The 14,243-nt window shown below is 35.3% G+C and overlaps 2 protein-coding genes across 2 annotated transcripts; both read left to right on the top strand.

The window, feature by feature from the left end:
* The first annotated feature begins 1,817 nt into the window (after nt 1-1,817).
* On the top strand, nt 1,818-8,257 carry LOC113321044 (polygalacturonase QRT2-like). Its single transcript, XM_026568925.1, has 8 exons — nt 1,818-2,193; nt 3,240-3,377; nt 3,734-3,916; nt 3,998-4,229; nt 4,304-4,385; nt 5,591-5,699; nt 5,781-5,888; nt 7,073-8,257. Exons 2-8 carry the CDS (start codon nt 3,294-3,296, stop codon nt 7,310-7,312), a joined length of 1,038 nt encoding a protein of 345 aa, XP_026424710.1. The 5' UTR covers nt 1,818-2,193; nt 3,240-3,293; the 3' UTR covers nt 7,313-8,257.
* Nucleotides 8,258-8,872: 615 nt separating this feature from the next.
* Nucleotides 8,873-9,442, top strand: LOC113325143. Its single transcript, XM_026573364.1, has one exon. It carries the CDS (start codon nt 8,873-8,875, stop codon nt 9,440-9,442), a length of 570 nt encoding a protein of 189 aa, XP_026429149.1.
* Nucleotides 9,443-14,243: the final 4,801 nt, after the last annotated feature.

Here is a 14,243-nt window from a genome sequence, read left to right as displayed (position 1 = left end):
CTAATTTGTTTAATTTTAGGTTTCAATTAGTCAATCAATCAACTCGGTTATGAATGTTAATTTTTGGAAGCAAATAACGTGAAACTCTAATCTCTGAGGGAAAATCTTTTGCAGGAAGATTATCAATTTATTGGCTGGTAAGAGTGGGTGATGATACATAATTCAACCCTCACTATATATATGAGCCACTCTTTCAAGGCCAAATTAAGTAGCATGTCATAACTGAGTCCATGTGAACTACACAACTTGTAATAACATTTGAGGAAATGAGATGGTAAACTCATTTAATTCTAAGAAGGTAATCGATATGATTAACATGGTTGAGATCCACTAGGTAACAAAAATCATCAAGACAAAAATTACCCTAAACTGTTGTGAAGGTATTCATCTTTGGTTTTGAAACTGAGGAGGTCTCCAGCTACTACAGAAAAGGTTAGAATAATAACAATAGTTATCAATTTGATGATCTTCTACAATTGTGATCTTGAAGGTTGATTGAAACCATATCCGTCTTCTTAAATAGATTAAATCTGCAGAGATCTTTTTGAGATTGCAACCCATTTCTTAGAAAATGTTGGTGTTCTTGCCATTGTGAAGGTATTCATCTTTGGTTTTGAAACTGAGGAGGTCTCCAGCTACTACAGAAAAGAAATAATCTACAGAAAAGATTAGAATAATAACAATAGTTATCTATCTTTGATGATCTTCTACAATTGTGATCTTGAAGGTTGATTTAAACCATTACCGTCTTCTTCAATAGATCAAATCTGCAGAGATCTTCTTGAGAATGGTGGAGATTGATATCCGTCTTCACGAGTGTTGATTTAAATGATTTTAGATATCAGCTTTGCTCGGGATCAATTGCGTTCGACCCAAGATCTTTAATTAGTACTCACAGTATCCTCATCCCCAGGGCAAATAATTCTCTGTAAGTTGTACATTATTTGCAATTTGTTCTTGATTATAGTGAAAACTAGCTTAATAGGAGTATAGAGATATGCACAAGTGAGTTGCAATTGCAACCCAATTCTTAGCAAATGTTGGTGCTCTTGCCATTGTTAACCTCGATGAAGTAGTATTGTTGCTTAATATAGCAAAGATCTTTCTCCACACCAGACCCAAGAATAATTTCACTTATTTGAACCAAGATCTTTAGCAAATTGATTTCAAGGGTAGTTTCATATGTTGGTTCTCTCATATGCCTGTTGATTACAAAATGTTTTTCAACTTTGATCCAAATTTCTAATTAATTAATTATACTCTTCTGTTTCTTCTAGATTTCTCATGGAGTCATTAAGAAAAGAAAGACCAACAAAGGCAATCTTCTTCTTCTTCTTCTTCATCACATTTCTTCTAGTAAATTCAGGTAATTGTAGCTGTAATTCTCCATGCATGTTCTTTATTTGCACAATGACATCAACCTTTTTATGTTAATCTCTTTGATCATTAATATATAATTAGTATGTATACCTTACAAAGTGATCCTATCGGCCTTGCAGAACCAGCTATATATCATGACCAAAATCTGCTTCAAAGGACAATACCATCAACATTCAACGTCTTGAATTTCGGTGCTATCGGCGACGGCATTCATGATGAAACTCAAGTTAGTACCCAGCATCGACTGATTTATTTATAATTAAGTTGAATTTTCATGAGTCGGTCTAAAACCATATTTGCTGGGCCGAGGTCAAGGGTCTAGTCCACTGTTAAATTCTGGTCCAAGTCAAAATTAGTCAATGACCTAGGAATTCGGACCGTTAAGTTTAAAGAGAGGGAGAGAGATGATAATGGAGTGAGCGAGTAGAAACACAGAACATCGAAAAATCATCTCTAAATAGAGAGAAAATTACAGAGCTGGAGCTGTTTAGATAGAGGAGCTCTGTGATTTTCTCTCTAGCTAGATAGAGAGAGATCCAAGACCATCAGATCAGATTTCAAACCAGTAAACCCTAACCCCCAATTTTTAATAGAAAGAGAGAGAGAGAGAGTTAATAATGGAGTTGGTGATTTGAAACACAAAAAGGAATCAAAATCTCTAGCTTTAGATTGAGAAAATTACAGAGATGGATCTGTTTAGATAGATAGATAGAGCTCTTTAATTTTCTCTCTAGCTAGATAAACCCTAACCCCAATTGGGGTTTCTGTTTTTGGTTTCTGTTTCTGAATAAGAGATAAATTAATCATAAAAGGGTACGTTTTCTTTCTATTTATATGGTTTTGATCTTAATTTCCTGGATTTTGTTGATTGAGAAAAAAAAAATCCCCAAAAAATAGTTGGGGCTTGTTCTTGAATGAATTTCTCTGATTTCCCTCTTGCATATGTCTGAACCCTAAACCAATAAGCTTGTAAATTTGGACACAATATGGGGTTTCTCTTCAACAATAAATTTGTCTTTTCTTGTTTAGGTCTTAGCAAGATAGGTAAATGGATAGAAAACTGCTACACCATCCTTTTGTTGCAACAATTGAGTATTGTTAACAAAATACATCCATATCACAGCTGCTTTTCATGTTGAACTAGACAGACGAACTAGACAGACATTGTAATTCATTCGGTTCTTGGTTTCTTGCACATACTGATGCTTCTGAGTTATTGGTTTAATCTCCCTGTCTCAAACCCCACTTGCTTTGATTTTTCTCCAATTGCTGATAAAGATCCCTTAATCCATGTTCAATTTGCTTTTGCGACGAAATTGACTGAATTTTTGACCAACTATATCGAAGTTCTTGCTTTTTTGATCAAGTATGAATTTAAAACTCACTGATCAAGGATTTGATTATATCCATGTTTTGTACGAAGAATCAGTATCCTGTTTTAGATTTTCCCATAACGCGCGAGTAGTTGGTTTACCGATTCCATGTCTTAAATTTGACTGACTCACCATTCAAGCATGGGTAGTAGCTTGTTGTGGAATGAATTGGTGATGGTAAACCATGTGAGTTTAAACCCTTTTTTGTGTTGTTAGGAGTTGGTATCTGTATCACAATGTATTGAACTTGTTTTTGAGCTTGTTTGGAACCTTTGACCATTTTTATGTGAAAATCACTATATGTTCTTTACCGTGTCTGGTATATTTGGTTATAACTTCATTTGGAGAATGACTTCTGAAAGTATGTTAAAGCAAAGTCTCTATGAGAATCCATTTATATACTTTCCTTTGTCAATATTTGGATATTGTTTTTTACGTAAAGTTATTGATGATTGTCTGATATCCTTTTTCTGGTTTCATCTCTAGGCATTTACGGACGCTTGGAATGCGACGTGCAAGGGAGGAACAAGCACACCGATAATGGTCGTTCCAAAAGGAAAAACCTTTCTTCTTAAATCAATCGAGTTTAGTGGCCCTTGTGTGACTAGAAATATCGTCGTTCAGGTGTGTATTGTTAGAGTTTTCTGGTTTACACAGCATATCATGTTTAGATTAAGTTAATCATTGATTGATTTTCTCTAAATAAGATTAATGATAAGCCATACTCGAACAAACTGATGTTCATTGGGCGTTATCCAAAATTGTGAGTGAAGTATTCTCTGTCGTGTTCAGCTAGTGACATGATGCTTTCACGGCCATGAAAATTATGCCTTTACATACAGGATTATATGAAAACGAGAAGAATCATATGAAAATATAAGCAGCGAAACTGAATTTGAAAAATCATAATTTCCAGGGAGCTTAAATTCAAACAATTTGAACTTAATTCTAATATATATTTTTTTAATGCAATCTTGCAGATATCTGGAACAATAGTTGGTCCTCTAACCCTTAAAGAATGGGGATGGCCAAATTTCATTAATAAATGGATCGTATTCAAAAACGTGGATGGGCTTACTGTACAGGGGAGGGGAATAATCGATGGTCGTGGTAATTGTTGGTGGGAGAACTCCTGCCACAACAGTAAACATAGAAACCGTCCGGTAAATTCCAATAGACTTTGACCCCTGACTTTGCCGTTTACTTTGACCATTGACTTTGACTTTCTCTTTTGGTTTGCGCAGGGTTGCTCCCAATCGCAGCCACATTCAGTTAACTTCGTTGCCACTAGCAATAGTCAGTTGAAGGATGTAACGGTCACCAATAGCCCCATGTTCCACGTTACTTTGTTGGACTTGAGTAACTTTAACATCACAAACCTGAAGGTGGATTCCCCTGAAGAAAGTCCAAACACGGACGGCTTGCATACACAAAGCGTTGAGAATGTTAGCATCAGAAACAGTTACTTCAGGAGCGGTACGTTATTCTGAAACATCTGATTTATATAAAAAACATAATTTCAACTCTAACAAACTTTGTCGTCGTTTCAGGCGACGATTGTGTTTCCGTTGGCAACAGCAGCTTTCACGTCTACATCAATGATTGCCATTGCGGACCTGGGCATGGAATCAGGTACAATCAATACACCAAATGTTTTCTTATGTGTTGTTCTTTAGCTTTAGTCTGGCAGGACAAATTCTTCTGATGCAAGAATTTGCTGCTTTATTTATGAAGATTGGAGACAAGCAGGCTTGCAGTATCGGTTTTGTATGAATTATACCTAATTCCTTGAGTATACCTTAAGGTTGATACTTTTTCCCAGCTTCAGATGCGAGCATGGCATAGTGGTAGATAAGAGGTATCAGCCACACAATAAAAAGACATTCGAACATAAAAAACAACTATCAACTATGGTAGTCTTGGAACTGCACGATCTTAGTCTGGTATTCAAGTTGTCGACCAGACTGCAGGATCATATTCCTTGCATCCAAGTTGTAATAAGCATCTTTCCACAGAACGCCTAGTAGTTCATCTAAAAAGTTCTGTTGTTTGGTATCAGCCTTGTAATCTTTGAAGACCTAGCCGTAGTACAGTAGTGTCATTTTGCTTGTTTTGCCAAATAAGCGCTTTTCCACTTCCTGCAGAGAACATGAATTTGAGAAATCTCCCACCTACAGTAGAGGATATGATGGATAGGCTTTCATTTAATTATGTCATTCCTGAGCTTGTGCATTATGATAGCACACTTATTAGAATAGGAATAGAAACATCTTTGAAACTTTGTTTCAACTCTGCATTTGTGTAAATTAGGAGCCTCCTGCTAAATTCTATAATTTTTCTACTAAATTAAAATTCGTGTGTTTGCCTTGTGTCTGAACTTCTTCTCAAATTGTTTGATTTTAATTTGTTCATTGTGTGTGAACTTCTTAGTGGAGTAACAACATATCAGCCAGGCCCTGACTACTTATATGCAAACACATGAAGCTCTACTTTACAGTAGTATTAAAGAATTGATCTTCTCGTCTTGCATAAAGGAAACAAATTGTACATGTGATTATGTATCAACGCTTTTGTAACTCCTACTGAATATCTGTCGGAGCTAGGCTTATCTCTTACTTGCTGCCACTATACTGTTTCCTTAGATGTCACTATTTTGCAGGACTATGACAACAAAATTGTTAGATAAATTTTTTTCTTTTGGTGAATCAAAAAATAGTTAGATGGGGGAATTTCTTTGTTACTCAGATGGAAATGAATGGTGCAGAACGAAGAACACCTTCAAGTGTTTCAATGTCAAACACAGTCTCTAATGTCTTATACTTTTTTTTTTGATGTAGTATCGGGTCTTTGGGGGAGCTTGGGAACAGGGCAGAGGTTAAAGAAATTCATGTGCAAAGAGTAAATTTTTTTGGCACAATGAATGGTGTAAGGATCAAAACATGGCATGTAAGTATCTGTTGCGCTACATACGATAATTTTTTATTTACTTTGCGTCATTCTTACAAATTAAACTCTTTTTTCTTGAAGGGCGGACAGGGAGAGTGCCATTCGATCTCTTTTAAGCATTCCAACTTCACCAATGTGATGAATCCCTTACTGATTGACCAACACTACTTTGCGGAATCTGCGAATGAGGTAAGTTACATTATTGTAAGCATTTCTGTGTTTTGCATTAAGTTTAATTGATGGCATGTTTATGGTTTAATCATGCTCTTAGAATAGCTTAAGGTGAATCCAAGATAAGTTTGAGTCTAAGCATGACATGTCATATGAGATTTCTGTCCTATCTTTGGGATAAATTATCACCCTGTTAATATGACTCTTGTTTTTATTTATATTTTTTGTGTAAAATATGACCTTTTCTTCTTTAAAAGTAACTAAGAATCACTGGATTCCGGTAAGTAATGAAGTCGGGGTGAATTTTTGATTATGAACTACCAAAACTGTGGATTTCTGTAAACAGTTTTTCTGCCTGACTTTTCCAAAGAGACTCAATTTTTTTATATATTTTTTATATAATAAATCATCTTGTCTTCTTTCAAATGATTCAAGAAACTATGGAATTGGATGAGTAATGAAGCCTGTGTGAATTTTCGAATAAAGACTATCAAAACTGTTTGGTTTCTGTAGAGAGTTTACTGTCAGTAGTTTTCAGCGTGATTTAGACTTGTTACTCAACTCTTTGCGTTTGTTTATATTTTTTATACAATATCTTATCTTCTCTTCTTTGAAATGATCCAAGAACCAATGAATTTGGTTGAGTAATGAATCTTGTGTGAAGTTTTTCCGAAGCAAACACTGACAGGTTTTATTAGAGTGAATTTGACTTGTTAACGGAGAGTGTCGATGATAAATTTTTTTGATTAATCTATGGGGAAGGAAGATAAACAGAGCAATGGATCTTTCTAGGACAACTGTAAAAGTTTTGATGGCCTACAGTTATTATAATCAACTTCAACTTGTCTTTCTAAAATCATTAACTTCAACTTATCTGTGTATTGGAAAATTTGAATATTGAATGTCGATGTAAGTTGTCCGCTTCCCTCCCTCCATATAGTTGTGTTATAGTGCGTCGAGATACTTGAGCAATGGATCCATACCATGATCTGGTATTCCAATTTTTATAATTTCATTCACAATACTTGAGAGGGCCTTCAGGATACTGTCATTCCAAGACATTGAACTAGCATCTATCAATTGGTTAACAGTAGCGTATAAAAAAAAAAAGGAACTGGTGACCACTGAAAGTGTTATTCCAATACAACTGTCTTCTACATGCCCTTTTTGCTAACGTATATACTGTTTTTTTTCCACTGCAGACAAGTGCAGTAAAAATCAGCAACATTACTTATGAAAACTTGCATGGGACAACTAACATATTAACCCCATCAGCCATCAACCTGGGTTGCAGCAGATTGGTTAGCTGTACGGGTCTTTACTTCAATAACATCTTCTTCACACCCGCAAGAAATTCAGTGAAACTCAAGTCGACTTGCATTAATGCAAAGGGCAAAACTTGGGGGAGGATAGAACCTCCCCTGAGTTGTCTCAATCATTGACACCCTCTCTCTCTCTCTCTCTCAGTGGAAGATAGTAGCTAATTATGGTCAGCAGGGTAGAATCAATAATTCAGAGTGCTTTGTTGCATCGGTATATGGTCCTCAACAACGAAAGCAAAGACGAAAGCTGTGGAGAGACCTTGGGATGTACCAGCAGTTTCTGGAGGCGATTACAGTGTAACCTGGCCATTGGAGGACAGAAATAAAGGCAATCGTTCAGGACTTTCCTGCTTGTACTTGTGTAGATAGGTTATGGATGAGCTTCTAGTACAAATTAATGAGCTAGATGAGAGGGAGGTGGATTTTGACAATGGAAGGTAGATTTTAAAGGGTGTACAAGAAGGCAGAGTATTTGAAGTGGTCTCTCTCAATTGGAACGATGAAAATGAAATACAATGGACAGCCAACTGCTCCAATCTCTATTCTGTTAGCTCTTGTTACTCTACTGTTGGGTCTCTTCTCATCATCAGCAAGCCGATGACAGGTATAGAGAAAGTCATCATGAAGATTTTCTTAAGGTTTTTTCACTTGTTAGTTTTCAAGGAGGAAAAAATAAGGTCGCTGCTCGTGTATTTGGCAGCTTCGGATTTATTTTGTTAGTTTTCTTTTTAGCTCTGTGAGAAGCTGTTACTCAGTTTTCTCTGTCGTCGTCGAAACTGTGTCTTAGTTCCTTGTTGCACTGTTATGTGTCCCCTTTTTATTTCTGTTTTTTCTAGCAATACATATAGCATGCTTGGAATCAACACAGATGATTTCAAAGAAGAAGAAAGTCGGAAATGGTGGTGATTCCGAAGAAATCAACGGTAGGAGGAGACTTGGATGTATTTTGGGTTGCCAGGTAAGGTTAACCCAAGTGGATAGCAGACTTGCATTACTTGAGAAATCAGGCTTAGAAATCATCACTTGCTTCAAAGAAGAAAAAAATAAAAAAATAATGGCTTGTTAGGTGCGACTTTCCCATCCATATGTTTATCATTTTGCTTGGAAACTCTAAAATGTCCCCAGGATCCTCCAAATATTTATTTAAGAAAAAAAAATATTCCTCAAAGTTAACATATTTTCTTCCCACAAATATTTGAGTCATTACGCCCCAAATTTTTATTTAAGAGAAAATAAAAAAATCCTCAAGTTAACATATTTTCTTCCCACAAATATTTGAGTCATTACGCCCCAAATTTTTATTTAAGAGAGAATAAAAAAATCCTCAAGTTAACATATTTTCCCCATATTAATTTCTTGTCTAATTTTATTTTAATTTCATATCTCAATGTATGTAAATAAAATATTGTGGCAAACATCTCATATGGTATAATAGACGTAAAACAGCAAAGAACCAGCAACACTGTACCATATTTTAAAGCTTCACTCCTACCGTTATAAAACATTATATATATGGCAATAAAAAGTTATATATATGGCAATAAAAAGTTACTAGTTATGTTTTATTACATGCAATTTTCATGAGCTGGCTATGTCTCCATATCAAACGAAAATCTATATATATATATGCACGAAACGCACAATAAACTCCATCTTTGTTCATCTTCGCTTCACGGAAAGATGAAGCAAGTTTGTTTCTCTTCGTCTTTGGTGTTCATTCTTCTTGTTATTCTCGTGAACTTTCATGGAGGTCATGTTCATGGTGCTGGTCTAATAAATACTGCATGTAAGAATGCGGTAGAAAGGTTTCAGGAAAGGGTAACATATAGTTTTTGTGTAGCATCTCTGGAAGCCAACCCTAAAAGTAAAAATTATGGTATTGAAGACCTTGCTGTAGTAGCATATGAACATGCTACGAAGAAAGGAATTTCGGTTAATTCATACATCCATCAGCTTTTGAAAGATGGAAAACAAAGTTCAGATGTAATGGTCCGTTTGAAAGGTTGCCGGCGGGATTATAAGGATATTGGCAGTGTTATGAAAGATGCAACTGGATCCTTCCGTCGTGGAGATCCGGAAGGTGGCGCGAATGGACTGGATACTGCCGAGAATATTGTGCTTTCATGTCAAGGACGTTTTGATGGTGGATTCACTTCTCCATTGGCAAAAGAAGATAGTGAATTCCTTCAACATATTTATATTTCATTAACGATTACTGAGATGATTCAGGCCCTTTGGCCTCCTGCTTAAGGGTCCCCTCTTATCTCTGGGAACTATTTTGATCTCTTTTTCTTTAGGTACTTTCAGCTTATTTGTTTTTCGTCAACATCTAGTGGCATGTGATTTCTTATTTTAAATTACTTCAGTTTCTCTTAAATAAGGATCTTAATAAAATTTTCACATACGATTTTTTATACTCGTCATAGGAGACGCTCTTAGTTCTCTTTGTATTAAGGAGACACGAGTACCGCATGTTTATTGTTAAACTACACGGAAAATGGGTCATTTGTCCAAAAAAATTTAAAACATGGTCCAAATGGACGAGAAAAAATTAGTATGGATGAAATGGACACAAAAAAATAGGAAAGATGAAACTGGATTCATCCTGACTTAAACTTAAAAAATAGCGAGGATGAAACTGGATGCATCCTGATGTAAATTAAAAATAAGATGAAAATCGGTAAGATGAAACTGGTTAAATCCTGCCTATTTGTATATTTTTGTCCATTCAAATAGTATCAAATCTAGATGTCTTTTTCACCCAAAAATTATTGATTTTAGTCCTTTTAATCAATTTTGTGTAAAGTAATATATTAGGAGGGCCATTAACATTGAGCCATAATTCCAAGACTAAACTCTGTTAATTCTCGCCAAATCTCTTTCCGGAGACTGGAGAGCTTGATCTAACAATTGTATAAATGATAAACGAAAGCTCGTTGAAATCAATTGAACCGATGATACACCGTACAAACGCTCATAGTTGGTTATTGTGATTCTACTAGCTTAACCAAAATGCGAGCAGCACAAGAACAATTTTGTTTTCTAAGCCTGACCTGACCAATTTTGCGGAGCTCCCTGACTTAGGAACTTTTAGTTGTTGGAAGAAACCAAGCCAGGACTAGTTGTTCATATGTTTTTCCTGTTCCTCGAAATCCTCTAATATTGCCGTAGGTGTCTGCACTAAACAAAGTCTATTGGCAATTGGGTTGTATCTTTTATGCTTATTTTTAATAAGCACTTCATAAAACTTTACTTTTGTCGATTAAAAAGAAGAAAAAAAATCCTATAACACAGAATCCTCCAATATTTCTAAGAAATAAAAAATTATCTTGTTAGAAATGTCTTTCTTAATAGTATAAAATTTCTCATGTTCCAAGTATCTTATTAATAGGATTTCTCTTGCTAGAGGAATCTTCTTAAATATAAGAATAAACATTTTGTAGCAAAAAAAAAAAAAAGGAATAAACATTAAAAAAATTGCAAGTTTTGTAGTACAATAATAAGGGAAAAAGGAAAAGCCAGAAAAGAGAAGGATTTCTATTGATTAGTCTATTACATAGGTAAAGTATCATTTATAACATTAAAAAATTTGCAAGTTGATCACTTTACTCCGTTGAAGTTGACTAGTTGCTTCACCACTCTTAAGGCATAAAATCTTCGTGGGAAAGACAATAGCCTTAGTTGGGAAATTATATTCCCGGTGTTTGTTGTTGTCTCATTAAAAACCTTGCCGAGTAACAAAACCCTGTGGGAAAAAGCAACCTCGGTGAAGGAAAATAGTTCAAAACACCGTTAGATGCTCCCCTTGATGTAAAATAATTTTCGTTAGTCTAATGCATTCAAAAGGAGTTTATCACACTTTACTTTGGTGACTTGAATATTTATAAGAACATGTTGTTGATTTTGGAAGTTACGTTGCTTAAGAGAATATCGCGTTTCATTTCTTTGTTTCAGATATTTTCAATAATATCAACGCGATCTCTATGTCTTCAATGTTCAACATACTTGGTGTTTTTAGTGTTGTCTCGCTAAAAACCTTGTCGAGTAACAAAACCCTTTTGGAAAAACTATTCTCGATCGAAGGGAAAAAGAGTACAACACAGCTTCAATCTCGAAGTAAAATATGTCGACATCGTATCCTCGGATCCTCCCCCTGATATCGGCATATCCCCTTGATTACTTTCAGAGTTGTTCCAGACATTTTCTTTAGTCATGTACTTTTTGCTACTGAATATCAGTAATGACTTAGAAAATAGTTTACCATATCTCTCCTGATTACTTTCGTTGGAGAAGAGATTATTGTTCCTTTATAATCAACAACATTTTGATTGCAGTTCCTTTAGGGTTCATTTTTATGTCTTTGTTGGGATAAAACAAACTCATCCCAATGGTTACTTTAAGTACATGATTACATTTATTGGACCATTCCAATGACGTTGCGTTGGCGCTGAGCTATATCTAGCTAACAAGTTTCATGAGGATATAATATTTAATCGAGTATATTACTATACTAAGTACAACAATGTGTATATTGTACTTAGATATGTGAATTTCATCCCCAGCACATCTTCGTCATCTTCCTTTAAACGAAATGGTCACTTACTTACATTTGAACCTCGACTAATCATGGGAGTGCTATCAGGATGCATGTCTTTATTAAATTTCCTGACAACTTTAGACATATGAAAACTGGTGGAATGACATACCACAAGCTCAGTATTCGGTCGAGCTTTGCCCAGATTTTTAGTCTCAAATTTGGATTTCTAATAGCTTTTAAGGTCTCTTATTACATGAAGAGTAACCGTCATGTCTGTACCATCGACATAGGTAGCTACAACTCCAAATCAGGAACTTTCTTGTGAATATGCAAGGAAAAATAATTTACTTGTCTATCTCATCCAAATCAAATAGCCACTTAGACGGGTATACCATATCCGCCTGATTGCTTCTATCTATAAGTGAGCGTTCTATCTAATTGTAAACGCACTATGTGGTTTAGAGTCACTTGATTTGGATAACAAAAGTCTATCAAGTATTTTTGTAAATATCTTTTATCTCTTGATTCTGTCAGAGATATGTAACAACCACATACATATACTGCATTTCAAGTCCTTTTGAAATTACCAAGCTAACTGAGTAACCGAACAATATGAATTTCATTACAAAACAATTCCAGGGCTTTGTGAGAAACCACGCGCCACAAGGCGAATATTTATAGTTTAAGACTTCTTTCTTCTCATTATGCTTTATGACAAATTAATCATGTATGTCCAGTAGGCTTTACACTTGGTGAGTTAGCACTACCACACCAAATAAATGTATATTTGTCAAAGAGCCAAGTTCTACCTGGATTTTATAGGCTAAATATGTTATTCGTTGACATTAAGAAACAAAGAGCAGGGTTCGATCTCATCTTGCTCTATTTCCTTACGCAAGTGTATATGAAATTAATCATCAATATGCTCGCGTGATCTTCCATTGACTCGTGCGCATTTTCCTAATCCACTATGGACATATTCAGAGACAATCTTATGACATGATTTCTGATGATATAAGTAAGTTGTGCCTTCCTCACTTACTTCCTTTCTAGGTGAGGATTGATCTAACCAAGTGGTCTCTCTAACTTCCTTTATGAAGCCACGACCTCAACCACACTTCCACTAAGTGTAGTTGTAACACCTTAGTCTATGGTATATCATTTATTGAATATTTTTAACCTTGCAGGTAGGTTTGCAGCTGGTATGTGTGATCTCATCACTTTAGCGACATCAATGTAAATTCTGAAAATCAATTATTCTTTCACTTCACATTTACATTTGTGGAGTATAAGAATCAATATGAGACACAGTAGGAACACACCACAACAATTCCCATCGTTCCCTTAGAAAATACTTTTTCTTATCACCCCCTAATGAAGGGAAGACTGTCTCATTAAAGTGAAAACCCGCAAATCTAGTGGTTAGAGATCTCCTGCCAAAGGTTTTAAAATGCGGATAATTGTTGGAAATTCTTGTCCAACATAATCACTTAATCATTTCGATGGCCCATCATAGTACGACGTGGAGTCTAACGGGACATATATAGTGCAACAAAAATATGTAAGAACGCAAAATGTCAGGCTTATATCCAATCCCCAATTGGTACGCAAAGTTGACCAATTGTGAGTCTAAAACGAATTAGTGAAGATGTATGTAATATTGCTTATTCCCCAAGCAGTTAAAGGTAGGTTTGTACGCATAACCATTCCTTAGGCACCATATGTAACCTTTGATGATAACCTTTGTGAAACCATAGGGTATAGGATGCTCTACATTGATCCTAATAAACATGCAATAACCGTCAAGTCCTTTTGATGTATACTCTCTAGCATTTACAAGGGGTGGCGAGTCCTTACATGTATAATGTGTGCTAGTAGTTTCCAAACTCAACATTGCTTGGGAACTATAACTAGTCCAAAATGTCAAAAAATCCACGAGATCCATAAGTCACTTTATTGGTCCGCATCCTGCATGAATATTTTTCTAAATATCACCTCGTTTTCTTTGTAATATAGATTGTTTACCATTTGCATCTTAGGATGGTTTCGGTCCTATTTTACTGAAGGCTTTGTGAAATGATATGCTCTCTTACATAAATAATAACGGGAAGGATAATTGTACATCTAGTTCTTTAGAGAACACTTATTGAGAGATATGTTGTTACTTCGCATTTTTTCAATATTTTTCCCGTTGTCTCGTCCACTCAAACACAGTGATGCACGTATGAGTCTATTCAAAACGAAACATCATGTCACAACCAAAGTTCCTTTATGGTTATGTAAAAGTATGTATGAGTCAATTCCCAATATTTCATCGTCGATGCCGATATGGATTCAATAATCCAAATACTATAGTGACTTACATTTCACTAGATTGACTCATTAGTTTCTCTAAGATATATTTCCTTCCAAATATATTAGAGACTATAAAAGATGCAATCAATTACATTCTCATCATTGTGAGTTTCCATATGACATCCACTTGCACGGGTCTTTTTGAAATTTAATAAGGTG

This window comes from Papaver somniferum, chromosome 11, assembly GCF_003573695.1.
Source record: "Papaver somniferum cultivar HN1 chromosome 11, ASM357369v1, whole genome shotgun sequence".
Classification (NCBI taxonomy): domain Eukaryota; kingdom Viridiplantae; phylum Streptophyta; class Magnoliopsida; order Ranunculales; family Papaveraceae; genus Papaver; species Papaver somniferum.
This window is presented reverse-complemented; position numbering and strand designations above follow the sequence as displayed.

Bases quoted from the DNA above. Each gene is read 5' to 3' on its own strand.
- LOC113321044 (XM_026568925.1), top strand. From the start codon at position 3,294: ATGGTCGTTCCAAAAGGAAAAACCTTTCTTCTTAAATCAATCGAGTTT. The intron at 3,917-3,997 runs GTAAATTCCAAT...TGGTTTGCGCAG, and splicing joins GTAAACATAGAAACCGTCCG to GGTTGCTCCCAATCGCAGCC. The intron at 4,230-4,303 runs GTACGTTATTCT...TCGTCGTTTCAG, and splicing joins AAACAGTTACTTCAGGAGCG to GCGACGATTGTGTTTCCGTT.
- LOC113325143 (XM_026573364.1), top strand. From the start codon at position 8,873: ATGAAGCAAGTTTGTTTCTCTTCGTCTTTGGTGTTCATTCTTCTTGTT.